The 18,920-nt window shown below is 51.0% G+C and overlaps 1 protein-coding gene across 3 annotated transcripts in view; it reads left to right on the top strand.

Moving 5' to 3' along the window:
- Positions 1-18,920, top strand: part of PKNOX2 (PBX/knotted 1 homeobox 2) — a 273,857-nt gene that overhangs the window by 174,582 nt on the left and 80,355 nt on the right. For 2 of the 3 annotated variants that reach the window (XM_031652823.1, XM_031652824.1), the window contains exon 4: positions 17,680-17,788. The exons of the other annotated variant lie outside the window; for it this stretch is intronic. In XM_031652823.1, the coding sequence (XP_031508683.1) occupies positions 17,702-17,788 (87 nt within the window). In that variant the 5' untranslated portion in view covers positions 17,680-17,701. The remainder of the gene's footprint in view (positions 1-17,679; positions 17,789-18,920) is intronic. 3 annotated transcript variants of the gene reach the window in all.

Below are 18,920 nucleotides of genomic sequence, written 5' to 3'. Positions count from 1 at the left end.
TTGGATGGGTGCAACTGGCAAGGACAATTTTTGCAGCTAATGCTGGAAGTGTGGCAATCAGAGAAGCTGCCAGCTGTCTCACTTAAATTCTTAGCTCTCTCGCTCTCTTTTTTTAAAATCGTTTTGCTTACATAATCCACCCCCTTTTTATTTTCTAATTCTCTCCTTGCAAAGCTGGCACCAGAGGGGAAGGGCTGGGGTGGAGGGGGTAGCAATTACACATCGGTTTGGGGAGCATTTACATTTTGCAATTACAATTTAAAAATAAGTCTCGTTAATGATCTCCACGTGTAAACGACAAACCCTAACTGACATATATACTCTCCTGGGCCTGCCTGCCTCTCCCAGAGTCAGGGCTCAGTGGCAGCAGAGGTGCCTAGGGAGACATAGGAGGAGGTTGGGGGCAGGTGTCTGAGGGGTGGCAAGAGCAGGTCATATGCCTTTGAGGTTGGTACAGGACAGATTTGGGACTGAAAACTTGGAAATCAAGAGTCCTGGACTCCAGCTCCTTCTCCTCCCTGCACTCATGCTAGGTCCTAGCCCATCTTCTTCCGAGCCTGGCACTGTGGGAACTCTGCTGGGGGGAAAGGGAGTCCCAGATGCTGATATCCTCTGACGTGGGGATTTTCAAAGTCCTGTTGGGCAAACATAAACCCTAGTTCTCAAGAGCCAGCCAGTGTACCTGGATAGGCGTGGACTGGGTAAAGGAGCCGATTCCATACTCAGGGTTCAGGAAGGGAACAGCATTTGTTGTATCCCCATTTAGGAAAGACATTTCTCCTTTTCTCACAGTTGGTGAACACAGAGTTATTGGAGCCCTCTGGTTCCTTGAGGAAACTTAGGCTTTGGAACCAGACCAACCTAGACTCCAATTCTAGCTCTGCCATTTGCTGGCTGTGAGATTTGGGGCAAGTTATGTAACTTAAGTTTTCTTTTCTTTTTCTTTTCTTTTTTCTTTCTTTTTTTTTTTTTTTTTTTTTTTTTTGAGACAGGGTCTCACTCTGTCACCCAGGCTGGAGTGCCGTGGCACAGTCTCGGCTCACTGCAACCTTCACTCCCAGGCTCAAGTGATCCTCCTGCCTCAGCCTCCTGAGTAGCTGGGGCAACAGGTGTGCACACCTCCACGCTGAACTGATTTTTTTTTTTTTTTTTTAATAGAGATGGGGTTTTGCCATGTTCTCCAGCCCGGTCTGTAACTCCTGAGTCCAAGTAATCTGCCTGCCTTGGCCTCCCAAAGTGCTGTGATTACAGGCATGAGCCACTGCGCCCAGGCACTTAAGTTTTCTTACCATCATTGTCTTTCTGTAATTGTGGTCATCATATTTACCTCATGGTGCTTCTGTGCAGATTAAATGAGAGAATGCACAAGAAGGCACCTCACACAATGTCTGGTGCATCAGAAATGCTCAGAAAATGCCAGTTCCTGTGCAAGCCCCTCCCCGTCAGCCCCAAAGCGCCCCCTTCTACTTATATTAAAACTTCTTCTTTCGCATTACCATGGACACTAGGGAAGGGCCTTGTGGTCTGATTTGTCCAGGCCTCCCCTCAAAGTCAAGCCATCTGCATTCTGAGCAGCTCCTGAATGGGCCCCCTCTGAACCTCCTGTAGGATTCTCTGCAGGCCATGGTTTCAGGCTCCCAGGTCAGCCTTCAACTTGTCTACTGTTTCCTGATGCTGGCTGTTCACAAAGCCCAGTTCTGTCTTTTCTGGACATCATAATTCAACCGCATGACCTTTTATTGGCCACTGCCCCTCTCTGGGCCCCACAAGTGTTCCTTCTCTGTGAACGAGGGAGGAGGACTACAGGCTCTCTGAGGAGTCTTTCAGGCCTGACATCCTGCAGTCCTTGGATTCTCACTCCCCTCTCTGCTTCCCTCCACCAGATATTTGTGTAGAAAGCTCTTCGTCTCTTATGCAGCTTCATTCAGGCCAGACTTTGGACTGAGCACTTATAGTCAAGAACTTAAGAGTTATTACTTGAAATATGTACACAATAGTTTTTATCTACTGCAAAAAGAGGTATTAATTTTAAAAAAATTAGCCAGGCATGGTGATGCACATCTGTAGTCCCAGCTACTCAGGAGGCTGAGGAGGGAGGATTGCTGGAGGCCAGTAGGTTGAGGCTGCAGTGAGCTATGATTGTTCCATTGTACTACAGCCTGGGTGACAGAGGGAGACCCTTGTCCCTAAAAAACAAACAAGCAAGCAAATAAGAGGCATGCATCTTACAAAGGGAAGAGGTCCCAAGCAGGCCAGAGGGCCCAGGGCAGAGGACACAGAAGTGGGTGCATGGTCAGAAATCTCCTTGAAGGTAGGGACAACATCTTATCAGTTTTGCTGCTTATTGTAACACAGTTAAATGTTATGTTTTAAGTATTGTTCTAAAAACTTGCTTTTTAAACATAGGTTATATGATTGATAGCTTTCTGGGTCAAAACAAATAGATCTACTCCATTACTTTTAACTGCTGCATAGTTTTCTGTTACATAGATGTAAAATTATTTATTTATTGTAGTTATTTTTTAAATTAGAAGTATGTGTGAGGAAAAAGCAAACAGCGTAAAAGATACAAAATGAAAACTCTCCCTTCCTACCCTCACCTCTCCCCACAAGGCTCATGATCCAAAGTCAACCACAACAGCTTCCGCCTTTAGTTATTTGATGGCTAAACACTTATTATATCAGATACTATGCTTAAGTCCTTTTTTTCTCTGTTTATCTATTCATTAACTGTCTGCTATGAAAGTTGAGGAAATTAGCACACATCCTCCCCCTCCAATTTGTATTAGTTCGATAAGTTTTTATCAAATTACATTTGATATTATCTATTTTTAGTTCATAGCATTGAATATGCTATATAACATATATACACCATATATAACATATACTATATATTATTAAGTATAAATCTTCTAAATCTTAATAATGTAAAATAATAGTAATATACTAAATAACACATACCATATAGCATTATATATACTATAGAGATTATGTATTATACTGTGTAGCACTACATATTATATATAATACTAAATAATATACAATACTCTGTAGTATATTCTCTATATAATATAGTATATAGCATATATCATACATAATACTATATACTACATGATATATAATATATAATACTATACACTATATTATATGGTATACTATATAATATATGCAGTATTTTTAAATCACATATAAATAGTATATTATAATATACATTATATAATATGGAATATTATATATTAGCATATATAATCATATGTAGTATATTATGTGCTATGTACTATAATACATATGTATGCTATGTACTATATATAATTATATATTATATAATATATACGATCTATAGTATGCCATATACTTTCATACGGTATATAACATACTATATATAGTACTATGTATTATATTTTGCATAATAATAAATTATCTATGATTTTTACCTTGGTAAGATTTAGAAGATTTATACTCTGTTACATTGCTATAGTTTACCTCTGTATTCTATAGGTGATTATAAGATGGAAATCTGTTTAAAAGCATTAAAACCACTGTGGGCATGGCAATGTTATTCAACTGCAGAACTAAGCAGTGTGAGTGGCCCGTGGCTGCTGTGGAAGAGCCTTCTGAGCCCTGTGGTGCCGTGACTGGTGCCCTGAGCAGCTGCTCTTTCTTGTTCGGTGTTCTCCACCTCTTCAGATTTCTTCGTTTGCTGGACTACAACCTCCAGTTATTTTTTATATCAGTGAGTGGGAAAGAAACTCTGAGTTCTCACATGTCCAACACTGGCATTTGTCTTCACACTTGATTGATAATTGGACTGCGCTCAGAATCCCAGGTTCAAAACCTTTTTCTCCTAGAACTTGCTGACGTGGCTGCACCGTCTCCTTGTTTCCGATCTTGCAATGAGGATCCATGGGAATATGTGGTTCTCTCTCCTTTTCCCATTAAAGTTCCTATTTCACCACCATGTGTTGGGACTTGAGGTTTGCTTTGTATTCTCCTTTCTTAGTGCTGGAATCTTTTAAGTCTGAAGTCACCTGTCTGCTTCAGCACAGGGAAATCTCCATTTTGCTACATTTTCATATCTTTTCCTTTGTCGTCTCTATTTCCTCCTTCTGGGACATCCATTGCCCTGCACAGTGCCCAACACAGAATAGGTGCTCAATAAATGAGGCCTGGATTTGCTACTTGGGACCTGGGTTCTAATTAGGGCCCTGTCTCCAACTTGCTGTATGGACTTGGGCAATTTTCCTTATTTGTCTGCGGAAGAAGTCAGACCTCATGATGACTTAGGACCCTTCCAGCTCTGTTGGTCATCTGACAATCTGCTCTAATGCCTGGAGTTCCCACTGCTTCTGGAACTGGAGAAGAAGTGTTCATTTCCTGAGGAGTGAAGAAAAGGCTGAGGCTGGGTTTCAGGGCAGCCGCAGCAGCCAGCTTCTCACTGTGGACAGCTCCTTTGGACCCTCCATCTCCCCAGCATCCGCTCTCCGTCCCCCTTGGGGAACTCTCTGCCTGACCTTCCCCATCATTCTGAAATGGGCTTCTTCACCTCCCTGTCTCCCTCTGCCCATCTCCCCTACTCCCCACACTTCTCCAGCTCACGCGCACACAGCTTCTGCTAGTGAAATCATCCCTGACTGTGGCAAGTGCCTCATTAAGTGAGCTCTTTTTCTCACGTTTATGAGCTGCAGGACAAAGAGACAGCAGACTGCTCTTCCCAGTGCCACAAAGCAAAGGCTCTCACCTGAGACAGCCAGGCCCTAAACAGAGAAGAAAGCTCTGAGGGGGCTACAGACAGCAGGGATTGTCCCCAGCCCCAGGCAAACTTGTGCCCTTGGGGAGTCATCTTAGAGGAGTAGCCCTGTTTACTTCTCCTTCCCATCCCAGAGCCTGGCTCTGGGAGCAGACATCTCACATGCAGCACCCTGCCTGCTCAGATCAACCTGCTCTGGACAGAACTCCTGATCTGGAAGTACAGACACTTTCTTCCTTTTCCCTGGACAGGCTTGACCCTGGAAGAGCCAGACTAACAAATGCTCAGATCCCAGAGGATTAGTCACTGTTCTAAGCATCCTAATTGGTCCCCAAGGGCCAGAGTCCATTGTGCAAAATTGCCTTCTTCTCCTCCTCTTCTTCCACCCCCAGGTCCTTGCCCTAGCATGAGAGATGGTGTCCATCTCACTGGAGAAAGAAGAGGGCAAAGCGAAGGCATGATCTTGAACATCGAGACTACGAAGATTCTGTGCCAAAGGCCGGACTCTTCCTTTCCACCCAGACCATAATGATAGGAAATGGGTTGCATTGCAAAAGTCGGAATTCAGCTTCACTGTGAGTTACAGTTTTCAGACCCATTTCTAGTATTCAAGACTCCGATGCTAATATGAAACACTCCTCCTGTGTGTCTGAGGGCAGCGGAAAGGGCCAGCACATGACTAAAGTTTTCCCTGTTAGGAGCCAGAGAACCACAGCCCCTTTCCAAGGCTGGAGGTTGAAGGGGACAGGCCCTGGCAGAGAACAGCCCGAGCCAGTGGGAGGTAGAACACAGCTCCATCCTTGCACTTCTGTTTAATAGCTGCCTGTCTCAGAGGATGTGGGTAATAACGCTGCTGCTGGCTCACCGGCTGCCCATTCAGACTGCTGCCTGGAATCTCTCTGGGCTGAGAGCAGAAGACTCTGAAGTGAACAGGAAGGGGGACTTCTGTGGCACAATGATAAATCTTGGACTTAGGAAGATATGACAAGAGAGGGGATGCCCCCTAATGCTGGGGTACCCTGACTTGAAAAAACGAATACTGCTCCACTGGACACGCTAACCCAAGATACAGCCAGCTGCCTCTTAGCCTGTGCGTCATGGACAGATTTCATTCCAGAACAGGGACTCCTTTACAGCTGTGGGTGGTCCCTGGAAAGCCAAGGGTGTGTGGGGAAAGGCCAAGTGGAGACCGTCACAGAGAGCAGGCTGACTGCATGCCCCCTTCTACTCCACTTCACTCCTCCTGGGCCCCAGCAGGGCCCCTCAGTCCAGTATGACAAGACAGAGACACTGACGGAATCCCAGTCAATGTGATTCAGAGCCCTGGCCCCACAGCCGCCAAGAGCAGGGTGAGGCACAGGCAGCCTGGCTTTCGAACACACCCCGTGCGTTCCCGGAGCTCTGCTCCCAGACAGTCACGACACATGATCAGATTCCAATTATACATCGCCTTTGAGATGCAGTCTTCAGCCATATATTTCCATCATTTCATGTTCTTTAATTTTGTTCCTTCTCCTCCTAATTGAACACACAGTCCAATGAGTCCACGATGAAGACTCAAGATTTGCCGCTTTCAGCTCGCTTAACGTTTTCCATCTTTGTCTCAATCGTATCATGTTTACGAGACCCCTACTTCTTATTGCTGGGATCAGCACTTCCATTTTCCCATCTCCCGCTCATTTTTATAAAATAAGAAGAGCGAAACGCAATGAAATATTTAACAAAATGTGTACACATACTGCTGGAGCAGGATGGCAGGGCTGATGGGAAGAACTTCCCCACCGTGGGAAGGCACAGAGTGTGTGTCCATTAACTGATGTACAAAAGCCCAGGCTCGGCAACACAGAAGACGTTTAGTGGTGTCAGTATAGCATGATGCTTGGAAAGTCAGGGCCTAGGAAAGTCAAAGGACAGCCAGTATTCAGGGGCCCAACTCTAAACTGGCAGCTTGGTTTTACAGTCAACCTCACCTTTTCTGACTTCGCCAGTTTCTAGGAGTCTCAGTCCTTCCCTGCTATTTCCTGCCCTCACCCTGAGACTTCCAGTTAACCCTGCAGACTCTGGGATCAGACTGTGTGTAACATCTGGAAACTTTCTCAAAGCCCCAGTTTGCTCACCCACGAATGGGAACAACCGTAATGCCAACACCATCTGGTTAAGAAAAAGAGACCAGGTGATCCGTATCTGCTGTTAGTGTCATGCCTGGGGCACAGGGAGGGCTCAATAAGTGGCAGTTGTTATTAACTCTATATTATTGTCTCACTCATATCCTAATTGGCTCCAGGAACTAACAGACTTATTCTCACTGCTGTGTAAATGGCTGCTGGGACGTAAAGGGTTATGCTTCTTGGATTGGCTTGTTTTACATTTTAAGAGCAAGCCAGGTCAGGCCCGGTGGCTCATGCCTGTAATACCAGCACTTTGGGAGGCTGAGGTGGGTGGATCACAAGGTCAGGAGTTCGAGACCAGCCTGGCCAATATGGTGAAACCCCACCTCTACTAAAAATACAAAAATTAGCCCGTCGTGGTGGTGGGTGCCTGTAGTCCCAGCTACTTGGGAGGCTGAGGCAGGAGAATCGCTTGAACACAGGAGGCAGAGGTTGCAGTGAGCCAAGGTCATGCCACTGTACTCCAGCCTGGGCAATAGTACAAGACTCCATCTCAAAAAAAAAAAAAAAAAAGTAAGCCTGCCAGGCACAGTGACTAATGTCTGTAATCCCAGCACTTGGGGAGGCCGAGGCAAGTGGATCACATCAAGAGACCGAGACCATCCTGGCCAACATGGTGAAACCCTGTCTCTACTAAAAATACAAAAATTAGCTGGGTGTGGTGGTGCACGCCTGTAGTCCCAGCTATTCGGGAGGCTGGGGCAGGAGAATCGCTTGAACCTGGGAGGCAGAGGTTGCAGTGAGCTGAGATCGCGCCACTGCACCCCAGCTTGGTGACAGAGCAAGATTCCGTCTCAAAAAAAAGGAAAGAAAAAGAAAAGGGTTAAGCCAAAGAAATTAAACTATAACCATGTATATATATTGAAGCTCCATAAGGAGGTAGACTTCGTGGAGTCATATTGCATAGGCTGCCCCTTTTCCCCCAGTGAACATGCAAGGCAGAGCCATGATCTTGTCTGCTGGGGGAACAGGGACCAGTGGGCAAGATGGGACATGAGGGTGAGGAGCAGATTTTCCGTAACACAGAAACACGCATGATGATCATTCCCGCCATGATTTCCCACGTGTAGTCCTGGAGTGGAAAGGAAAGGAAGTCTTCATGGAACAGTAGGCTTTGGAGCCAAGTGTCGATGAAGGGAAGGCACGGCTGTGAAATACAGAACCCACCTTGCTGGTGGACGAGAAACACAGCAAGAGGCACGAGAGCATCTTAGGTTGGGCAATGGAGGGAGTGTCTGCTGGGATGTGAGTCTGGGTGGCCGTGCCACTTTCTCTCACATCATGGCTGTCATCTTCCCTTCCCCAGGGCTGGCTTTCCGAAGCTCAGGAGCACAGAGCCAGTGTACCCACCCTCCTTCCAAGGGGGTGGCGAGGACCAAGGGTGCAGCAGCCTGGCTGGGCAGCCTTTCCTCCTCTGGCCGATCCCGTTGCCGTGGGCTCTATTTAGAGCTCTTGTTTCTTGTGAGCTCTGCCTGGGCCACCACAAAGGCACAGGAAGGACACACGTTGGCTGGGTACGGGAGTCTCAGGAATGAGTGGATTTTCAATGATCAGTTGAATGCACAAAGCCGCTTGCTTCCACAACCCTGACTCTTGACTTTTTTTTTCCCTAAAGGCAAGTTTTACAAGTTGGAACAAGGTGTCATCTAGCCAGAGGATACGGTGCAGTCCTCAGAGAGAAAAGCGGCCTGGCTGCCCCTCTTAGCTCCTCTGGCTCCAGGAGAATCGGAGGTTGCACCAGGGGTGGAATGCATAGGCTTCAGCATCCCTCGCCTCCATGCCCTCCTTCCCCCAGCAGCCCCCAACTCCGGCCACCCTGCCCACACCTTACATGGTCCCCACGCCTGCTTTCCTCCACCCCCCGCCATTCCCAGGGAGTGTCAGGGCCCTCCTGACTGCCTCAGAGAGGAGAGACTTATGAAAGGGAGGGAGCCCAGGAGGGCCTCGGGAGGTGGCTCTGTGCTCTTCCACCTGGGATCCCAGCGCTGGAGCTGTTTGTCTGTCTCTGTTGAGTTGTGGGCCTCAGGGGCCCGGCCTGTGTTGTTTTCTCAGCTCAGTTCCTGAGGAGCGGCTGCTGTCAGCTCTTGACAAATAATAATAAACCTGGGAATCAGGTTTGTCAAGGGGGACTTCAGTCCCCAGGTTCATTTTTAGATATGTTTCTCTGTGTGTGTGCAGACCAGAGAGTACATGATAGTGGCTCTGGGGGAGGGGCGGGCCAGGGCTCCCAGGTGCCCCAACACTCCACCCCAGCCACCACCGTGGAGGAGCTGGAGGGCTCTCCACTGTCCCGATCCCTGGAGGTGCTTGCATGTTGAAAAAAAAGGAAATAATTGAATAAAAGGCCTCAAGCTCTCTCCTTTCCCTGGGCCTCCCCACCTCTCCCACTCTTGTTGTTTAGCTAGAGATGAAGAGGGCTGGAGAGGAAAAAAAAAAAAAAAAAAGGGCAGAATCCCCTCTCTAGGTTAGAAGGTTCCAAGGGGGCCGCAGGCTGGGGGCGGGAGCTGGCTCAGACCACCCCAGGGCAGCAGCTGTGGCCTCCCTCCTGCCTCCATTCCTGGGGCGAACAATAGGGGGAGGGGCTCCTGGAATGGGAGACTAAGTTGAGCACCACTGGCAAAAGCAGGACCCAGGTGTGGTGAGTGTGAAGTTTGGGGACACACTAGATGGCCCTCTGGGGCAGAGCAGCACCCACTTTTCAGCAGACAGGACCCACTGGAGGCCATTGCTGCCACTCCCCTGCCTCCAGGTAGGAAAGGCACACGCCACTTCCGTGAGCAGAATGCAAAGGCTGTGCTCCCCCTTCCAGCCGGCATGCTTTTTTTTTCTTTTTTCTGTTTTTTGTTTTATTTTGTTTAAAGGAACCAAAGGGGGAAAAATTGCCAAGTTGTAAAGTGCTTAAAGAGGAGATGAGAATCTTCATCAAAATGCTAAAAGCTGGAGGGGAGAGTAATGTGAGAACTCTTGCCTGCTATTTATGGGATTGATTCTCAGATCAAGAAGAAGCAAGCAGTTGGATGAAAGGAATTATTGTTAAGCTCCTCGGTAGGAAGATCTAATGGACAATTGCCGCTATCAGGGGGAATTAAATTGCTGTTTCAGTTTGTAAAATATATCAGCGGCTTTTTGAAGCCAGAAAAGGTGTGACAGCGAGGCAGGGAGGGCGGTGTGGAGAGGCAGGAGCAAGACCAGGAAGAGGGCGCCTGAGCAGGGCGGGTGTTGCTCCTCTGACTCCCCTGCTCCGTGTTGTGAAGCCCAGTTAAAAAAAATAGCTGAACTGGGGACTCAAGGAGGAGAGGCTGCAGGCCTGGAACTCTGGCTTCTGTGTGAGTCAGAGCGGCATGGCCATCAGCAAAGGGCAGGACGGTGGGGCTCCTATCTGGGAAACCTGGTCCGGCTGGAGTTCAAGGAAGGCAAGTCCTGTCCATGGAGGAGGGAGTGGCTGAGGAGGGTGATGGACCCAGTGCTGGGGCCTGTCCCCAAACACTGCTTTGTCATGCTGCTTGTGTGCCCACTAATCCTCCCCATAGTGAACCGTGGACACAGAGGAACCCGGTGTCCTCTCCTCCAGGGTGGGTCTCTAATGTAAGCTTCTGCTCATCTCTAGGCTGGGGTCAGTGAGTGCATAGGTTGGCCCGACCACATTGGGGACATACTGTTACTCCAAATAAAGAACAAACAATAAAATGGTCTTGGGAGTGGAGAAGGGAGAGGAGGTTGAGGCCCTTGGAAATAGGACCACAGGCCATTTATGGGGAGGCCACGCTCCTTGGGATGGAAACTGGGGGTTGGGGGAAGGGTCTCTGGGTTCTCTGGTCTCACAGAAGGCTCTTACCTTTTCCAAAGCGCATTCACTCCATGTGGCATTTAAGGGCTGAAGGAGGATTGAGAGAGAGAGAGATTTGCACATCTCTCAGAGAGTCAGAAGCAGGCAGTCCTAGCCAAAGCTCATGCTGGCTTCCGCTCTGTCCCCACTCTGTTCCCCGGACACCAGCATTGTGATATTAGGGCATGACTTGGCACCACCTCCCAAGTTGGCTTCCCAGAAGGGTGGCAAATGACAATTAGTGCAGAGAGCTATGGGTGGCCAGAGCGTCTGCTTGTCTGGGTTGTCATCTCTGCCTCCCCACTGAGTATTCCAAGGAGGACCTGGAGGGGCAGCAGGGAAGCAGGTGTTCTGGCTGTGACATTCTGCAAGGACTTGGGCTCTGTGCCGGGTGCAGTGTGCCCTGGGACCTGGGTCATTGTGGAGTCGCAGCTTATTTTTGACCTCTTAGCTGGCCTTCAGGACACTAAGGCCTGAAGAACAAGAATGTCAGACCTGAGTGCAAATCCCACTCAGTTCCTCTGCACCTGTCCCTCCTTCAGTAACAGATATGCACAACCTGTCTCCCTGGTTCCCAGGCCCCACTCCGAGACTGACCTCATCAGACTGGAGGATCTCCATGTCGCCCCATCAGCCCAAGATCAGAAAGACAGGGAGAAAGCAGCACCCACTCAGCCCCACATTCCTGCTGTCTGAATCCTCAGGGTCCCCAGCTTCCTCTCAGCGCCCACTGCCCCTGGGGTGAAGAGGCAGGCGAGGGTGTTTGCCGTGCTGTGAGGTGGGGCAGGCACTGGGGAGCTTGCCCCTCTTTCCAAATTCCTTAATCCTCCCCTCCAGGAGCCTCTACTTCTCCCTCTTTTGAAACATTTCAATACGACAACTGATTTGGAGGTGACAAACCCCTGCTCACATGGTCAAGTTTCCCAGCCCATGGTGTGTCCTCTCTCTCCCTTCTGTCCTCCTCTGCCACCACAAATTGACCTCACCCTTGTCACTGCTCAGTTCTCGGTGCCAAATCCATCCACCAAGCCTCAGGGACCACCGAGCTCCAGCAGACACCCCGCCTCCAGCTTGTCACTTCTAGCCCTTACTGGTTTTTGCAGAGAGACCTGGTGTGTGTGTGTGTTTCTCTGTGTGTGTGCTCGCGTGCACCCACACGCCTTCGCTTCTTTAGATAAATCCACAGAGTCACATGAAATCAGTGACAGGTTGACACCGTTATTTCAAGATTCATCGCTGTGAGTTGCCAGCAGAGGAGACCTAGCCAACTCCATTCCACCAGCAACACTTTTTTTTTTCCAGGCATAATTTATAGCACTGGGGTGAATTTGTTTCCAAAAGATGAATATCACACTATCAGCAACAGCTGCCTCTCATTTTTATTTGTTTTTAAATTTGACTCAAAGTCCAATTCTCCGTACATATCCCAAGCTGCAAATCCTAAGGCGACTGATTACATGATTTAGTAAACAGGTTATATTATATAATGCAATTAAAGCGGGGCCCTGCGACGCCACCTACAGGCCACTTCTGGGAAGGGAACTGGGCCAGGGAAGATCATTTTGGACGCAGGGCTGGGGCTGAGGGAGAAGAGACGGATTGCGCCAGGGTTGAGGAGGCTGCCCCAGAGGGAGATGTTGAAGCCAGCCAGGTTACTAATGCAGCTTTTCGGTCCCTCCTGCTGAGTTTCACTGTGTTATTTCAGCCTCCTGCAAATCTGTCTAGACGTCAGAACCCAGGCCTGGGCAGTTGCTCAGAGGGGACAGCCTGGGGTGGGAGTGGAGGGGTAACCTGGGGGCGTCTGGACTGAAGGGATTGACGGCTCCTGGCTCGCTGGTCTCAGGGGCCTCCTTTCCACTCTCCAACTAGATGAGAGGAAGAGAAGTCAGGCACTGGCTGGCCTTTAGAAAGAAGCTACAATCCAACCCTTTCCGTTCCATTCAACAAGAATATGTGCAGTGCAAATCCTGGGCAAAGGCTTCCCGAATATTCTGGGGAAATCCCTTCATTTTGCAGTCTGAGAGGGAAAGTGACTTGTACTGGCTACAGAATAAGTGGTAGATTCCACTGGATGTGGAATCCAGACATTTTTGCCCCAAGCCCAGGCTTAGATCATGGGAACTGAGAGCTGAGGGGTGGCCCTGTGAATTCCCTCATCCAATCCCAAAGTTTACAGATGGGGAAATTGAGGCCCAGACAGGGGATGGGACTTCCACAGCCCCTACTTGTCTCAAGGGAAGGAAAATCGTGAACACGCTGCTTGTGTGTGTCAGAGGACAGACCAGAAGCATTCCTAGGGGGCCTCAGGAGTGCCTCTTAGCTGCTATGGAAGGAAGGAAGGGAGGAAGGAAGGGAGGGAGGGAGGGAGGGAGGGAGGAAGGGAAGAAGAAGGGGAAGGAGGGAGGGAGGGAAGGAGGGAAGAAGGGACAGGAAGGGAGGAAGGAAGGGGGGAAGGAAGGGAGGAAGGGAGGAAAGAGGGGAGGAAGTCAGGGGCCAGAAGGCAGGTGGACCCAGGGCCACCATCCCCTCCATCCCTCTCTCTGAACTCCAGCACTCTTCAGATGAACGAGGCACTGGGCCTGAAAGATTCCAGCATCTTTAAAGAGTTCTTCTAAGAGGGTAACATCACTGAAAAGCAGTTTCTGGAGAGAAGGGACTCACTTTCCCGGGGCTGAGAAAGAAACTTGACCAGAGGGAGTTGGGGGAAGGGCGTGAAGGAAGAAAACAGGACTGTCAGATTCCAGGAGGGTGGGAGTGTCCCCTCCCCCTTGTCTTTGTGCCAACCATGGGCCCAGTCTCCAGTTTGGGGCAGGTGGGTGGGACAGTGAGGGGCCAAGCGAGCTGACCCTACTTCCCCTCTCCCCCATCAATTTGTCTCAGCTAGGGTCAGGGGCCAGGAACAAATGCTGTCAGGCCAGCTGGCCAGAGAGTTCCCAATTAGACTTTGTGTCTCATCCTTAAGGCCCTGAGCCCCCAACCCCGGCACCCTGGCCCAATTACTGCCCAGCAGCATTAACCCCTTGGTGCCCCAGGCCGTTAATGGAATGTTAATTGGTCTAATGGGTTTCATGTCAACAAGTCCTAATGAGCTCCTTCCTAATGAGCTTGGTATTTTTTTCTGAGCCTGTTTGTCAACACACTGGATTTGGGGCTCCAGACTGCCGGCCTGGTGGTACAGGGCTGTGGGGGGAGTGGGTTGAGGAGGCTGAGGGAGGCGGGTGCCCAGGATTGCCCATCCCATTTCCTAAAGGGGTGTGCTTTTATGACTCTGCATCCACTGACCCTGCCTCGCCGGCTCCTGGGCTCTCTAACATGGCATTTTAGTTTCTTCGGATGATATCGGAGACACAAATGATTTCTTCTCGGTTAACATTGTCGGGTCGAGTGTTGCGTTAGAATTTTTCCCTCCTAGATGTCTTATCATAAAGGTTTTCAGCACTGAACAAAACAAATCAAAAAGCAACCTTTCCCCGTGAGCCTGTTCGCGATGGGAAATCTCTCCGTGGGAGACGCTCCTGTCTGGCCTCCATTTGCAGTCTTGCCTGTGCCCCCCTTGAATGCCCAGGTGTCTGGTGACAGAGCACTGGGGCCTCTGGACAGGGCCAAGCAGCCTCTCAGAGTCCGTGACAAAAGCTCTGAAGCCCACAGGTGGGTTTGCAGGGGCTCAGGCCTGCTGTTCCTCTCCCTCTCCCAAAGAACATGCAAAAAAGGCAGGCTTCCCCCAAAGGGCCAGGACCCCTGCTGTGGCTCAAGGAGTTCCCCCACACCCCACTGCAAAGTCCCAGCCAAGTCCCAGATAAGGCGAGTCAGATCCCCAAATTCCTCTCCAGGATGGTTGCACGTGGCCTCTCAGGAACCGGGGAAGTGCATGTGTGGGTGGAGAGGTGTGAGGCAAAGAGCCAGCTTCCGGACATGGGTGCAGGGTCCCCCCGCAGCTGAGCTCCCGGAGTGTCAAGTTGCCAGAGGCTTCTGTGCCTGAGAGAGCAGAGAAGGAAACTTAAGCCTCTGTTGAAAAGGCCTCCTGTTCTCTTGCAGGAGAAGCCCCCAGAGGGTAATGGGGCAGTGGCCTAGTGGCCTATGGTGACCCCAAGGAGGGGGAGGGTCCAGGGCCATCTGGGTCCTCAGAATATTATTCCTGTGTCTTCTTCCTAGGCGGGTCTGGCCCTGCTCCACAGCCTGGTGGGCTCAGGACTGAACAGTCTCCTCTCAGCCTCACAGGTGGCTGTCTCTGGGTGCAGACCACTCTTAGCCATCCCTCCTTACCCCCAGACACGGCAGCCCTCCTGCTGCTACCAATGTTTCTAGGGACAGCGCCTCTGAAATGACCCTGCCTTCCATTCATTGGACGGTGAACAAAAGAATGTGAATGAAAGGCGCCTCTCTGTAGCCTATGTCCCCTCGTTGAGCTTCCTTTGTTTTGCCTTCATTATTACTTTCTAATCCATGGAATGAGGTTACCAAAAGACCCAAGCCTGAGGTTAAAGAGAACTAGTTGCCCCTAAGAGGGGAGAAAGCCCTCCTTCCTGAGGCGGCTCCCACGCTGACTCTGCCCCCAGGCTCCCTCTTCTGGAGGCTGCAGGCACTACAGTGCTATAGCCCTTCACGTGTTTCCCCTGCCGGTGAGCATCTGTGATCCGTGCTCTGAGATCCCACCATCCTGGTCCTTGGGCCCTATCCAAAGTTGCCTTCTCTGCCAGAGTTCCAGGGAAGGCTATGTTTCATAGTCCCCTGAAACATTCCTATTTCCTTTATTTTGTCAGGGTCCAAAAAAGAGAAACTCCACCCACTTTAATATCTCAAAAGTCTTAATTCTGGAACTTCCTTCTGATGTCTCAAAGAGTCTGTATCTCCCCCCGACACACACACACCTTTTTCCCTCTGCAACCCTCACTCTGCTCTTGGCTCTCTGGGATGCTGACCACCACGCAGACAAAAATCCAGCTGTGAACAGAGGCCTTGGTTCCCCTGCCTGAAGAGAGAGCCTCCCCCAAGGCCCCCTCCTGCGTCCCCTTGCAAAAGGAAATTGGATCTCAGGGACCAGTGGCGTGTGAGATGGGCGAGGCGCTGCATGCTGTTGTGAAGATATCCTGGTGGTCCTTCCAGGTGGGGGCGAGCAACAGGCAGTGAGGCCGATGGAACCAGCCCGCAGTTGGCGTTTTTAGCACTGGGGGAGCCATCCCTCCCTGTGCCTTCTCCACCCACCTCCACCTCACTTTCTTCCTCCTGTAGGACCATGACCTCCCTCTCCTAGCCATGCTCCTTGGAGAGAAGACCTTGCCTCATTCATCTGTCTCACCACACTCCTCACTCAGTTCTCTGCACAGAGTTGGTAGTTGGTAGACATCTATTGAGTGAAACACGCATTTCCAGTGCTTTTTGCAGAAGGTCAAAGTGTACTTGGTACCTTGGAGACTCAGGTCAGGTCAGAGTAGCTCTTACTTCCCTTTCCTGAGAAAGAACCAAATGAATCTCACACACACACACACACACACACACACACACACACACACACGACCCTGGAGGCCAGCCCCTTTAGTTGATAGCAGCTCCAAAGCACTCTCAAATTCCCACAGAATTCAGGTCTGTGAACATTTTGGAAGAGCCTGGGAAGGGCCAGGCTGGAAAAGGATGAAGCCCTGGGTGCTTGAGGGAGAGGTATGAGTGCTGTGCTCACAAAGGTTTCTAGACCAACAGTGCCCTCCACCCAGGAGAAGAACACGTCCTGCACTCCACAGAGGCTCTTAGCAACCTCCTACCCTACAGTGGACAGCCCCGTATCAGGCAACTAGCCTGTGGCTTCTAGATCTAAATATTTCAGAGCATCTACTGTAGCACAACAGCTCTCTGGGCATTCTGTTTCTTGGGTGGCACAGCTGGGCTATCTCCACTTATGGCACCACATCCTAGTTCAAGAGGAAGTCTTGAGGCTTCATGGGCACAGCTCGCCTGCTTACTGGTGATGGGGAAAAGGTGGGGGGAACAGTGGAGCAGACCCAGAGCTGGGAATCTGGAGGTGCTGCTTCCATCCCAGCTTCACCAGCAAGTCCCCCAACCCCCGCCCTCCCATACACAAGTCACCCTTGGCCTCTGTCTTCTACCAGCCAAAGAGGCAGGTAGCCCATTTGGCTCTGACAGCTCTTCCCGCACCCACACATTCCGGTGACCATACTAAACCAAGGCTGAGGGAAGTCCTGCTTAATAGGATATGCAGGCACATCTGTGGACACGCCCATAGTCACAAGCCCGCGCCTGGAAAAGCCCATAGTCACAAGCCCGCGCCTAGAAAAGTACAGGAGTGGACGGCATTCCCTGCCTCTTTCCCTTCCTCAAGGCCTCCAGGCAGCCACCCTGGGGCTGCAGTCTGAGGAGGGGTCCGGGGCCCCGTGTCCTTGCCACCACTAGGAGGTGTGGTGAGCCCTGGGGAGGGGCGAGCTCAGTGCTTGAGGACCCTGGGGCTCTGTAGCTGGCCTGGGGCCCTCCTGCCCCTGTGCGCGCTGTGGCTGCTCCAGAAAGCCTGGGGAACAGCGGGGCCAGGAGCACCCTTATCAGGCTGGGACTCAGGGCCCTCCTGGGGAAGGAGGGGTATCCAAATAGTCTCCAGTCCCCCGTGCTCCTACCAGGCAGGCCTCCTCCCCCTTAGGACCCCTCCCCATATGCACAACAGGCCTGAGCTGATGCTGAACAAAGCGCCGCTGCAGGGGTACCGGTTGTTTTACATATGATTTGAATATTGTTTCTTTCAAGTCAAAATAGCACAGCAAGCCCCTCCCCACCCAGGCTTCTCCCTTAGCTCTCATTTGTTGCCCTGAAGGGCGTGCAACCCTTGCTGCATCCGGCCGGCCCAGGTGGCCCAGCGGGGGACACAGGGAGCTGCTGGGTGCCCAGGGCGGGCCTGCTCGGTGGTGTTAACGGTGCGGCCCCCTTTCTCCTGCCCACAGGTCCTCCATGTGAATCAATCCCATGATGCAACATGCCTCCCCAGCCCCCGCTCTGACGATGATGGCCACGCAGAATGTCCCGCCCCCACCCTACCAGGACAGCCCACAGGTGAGTGCGCAGGGGGTGCTGCCTCACCTCCATGGGGGAGGGAGTGTGGTGGCCTTAGAGCCCCAGCTGCAGGCTGGGATATTCCAGGGGCCGACGGGCTGAGCCAGGCCTCCCACAGTCATGTCCTGGCGGCACTCCTGGCTCTTCCCCCTCAGCCTGGGGAGCGAGAGTCCTGCAAACATAGACCCCAAGGGGAGTCACCAGGTTCAGAACCCGGGACCTAGGAGTGGAAGCTAGAGTAATGGTCACAGTCCTGTCCCCCATCCCACCCCTCAGACAGCAGAGAAGCCCAGCCAAACCCCTTTGTTGTGACTGGGGCAAAATCCACAGCTGGGGAGACCCAGGTACCAGATGTGAGTGGAACCGCCCTCTGAGTGTTTGAGAAACTTGCTACTCAGAGGCTCCTGAGTGTCAGGCCCCCGTTCTCCGTCACTTGGGCTCTTGTCCTCCTCTGCCTGCCTATCGGGAGAATCTCTGTTCTCTTCAGAACTCCTCTGGGCTTCTACTTTTTAAAAGCCAAGATTCCTTCTGTATACCCCACAACCCCTTTCTTCTGGTCCCCAGCTTCCACCCCTCAGCTCAGACACAGCTGCCCCCCAAGATCTTCTGCACCCCCTACCCCGATTGCCACTCCTGCAACAGCCCCTCCTCAGCAGTGCCTTCTCGCTGTCTTCATGCTGTCGGCCCTCCTCCTCCTGGAAGCCTGCCCAGCTTGTGGGGGCTGCCCTCCCACATCCTTGAGACCAGCCGCTTTTCCTATTTGCTTCCCCCAGGTGCTACTCTTGTCCACCCTTGGTTCTTTGGAAACTTTGAGTTTTGTGTCTGTGCTTTCACAGAAGCCTTCATTCTCTGACGCCTCCCTTCACACTCTCCTGTCAATATGAATTCGACAATTATTTATTGGGCACCTGTGATGTGAAATGCACCCAGCTAGAATGTCCATCCTCACATTTGCCCATGTGCAGCAGTTGCCCGCTGAGTGCTATGGGCAGGCTACCATCTGCACTCTTCCAGCAGCCAGTCTCTGCCTTACCCTGCCATCCCTCACTCATCAAACACAGCGGTTCTCATGGGCTACATGGAAAATTTGTGCAGCATGAAAGGGGTCTTAAGATGCAGATGCTGGGCTTGT

The sequence above is a fragment of the Papio anubis genome, chromosome 12 (assembly GCF_008728515.1).
Source record: "Papio anubis isolate 15944 chromosome 12, Panubis1.0, whole genome shotgun sequence".
In the NCBI taxonomy this organism is placed as follows: Eukaryota; Metazoa; Chordata; class Mammalia; order Primates; family Cercopithecidae; genus Papio; species Papio anubis.
The sequence above is the reverse complement of the archived record's forward strand: the minus strand, read 5'-3'. Positions and strand labels throughout refer to the sequence as shown.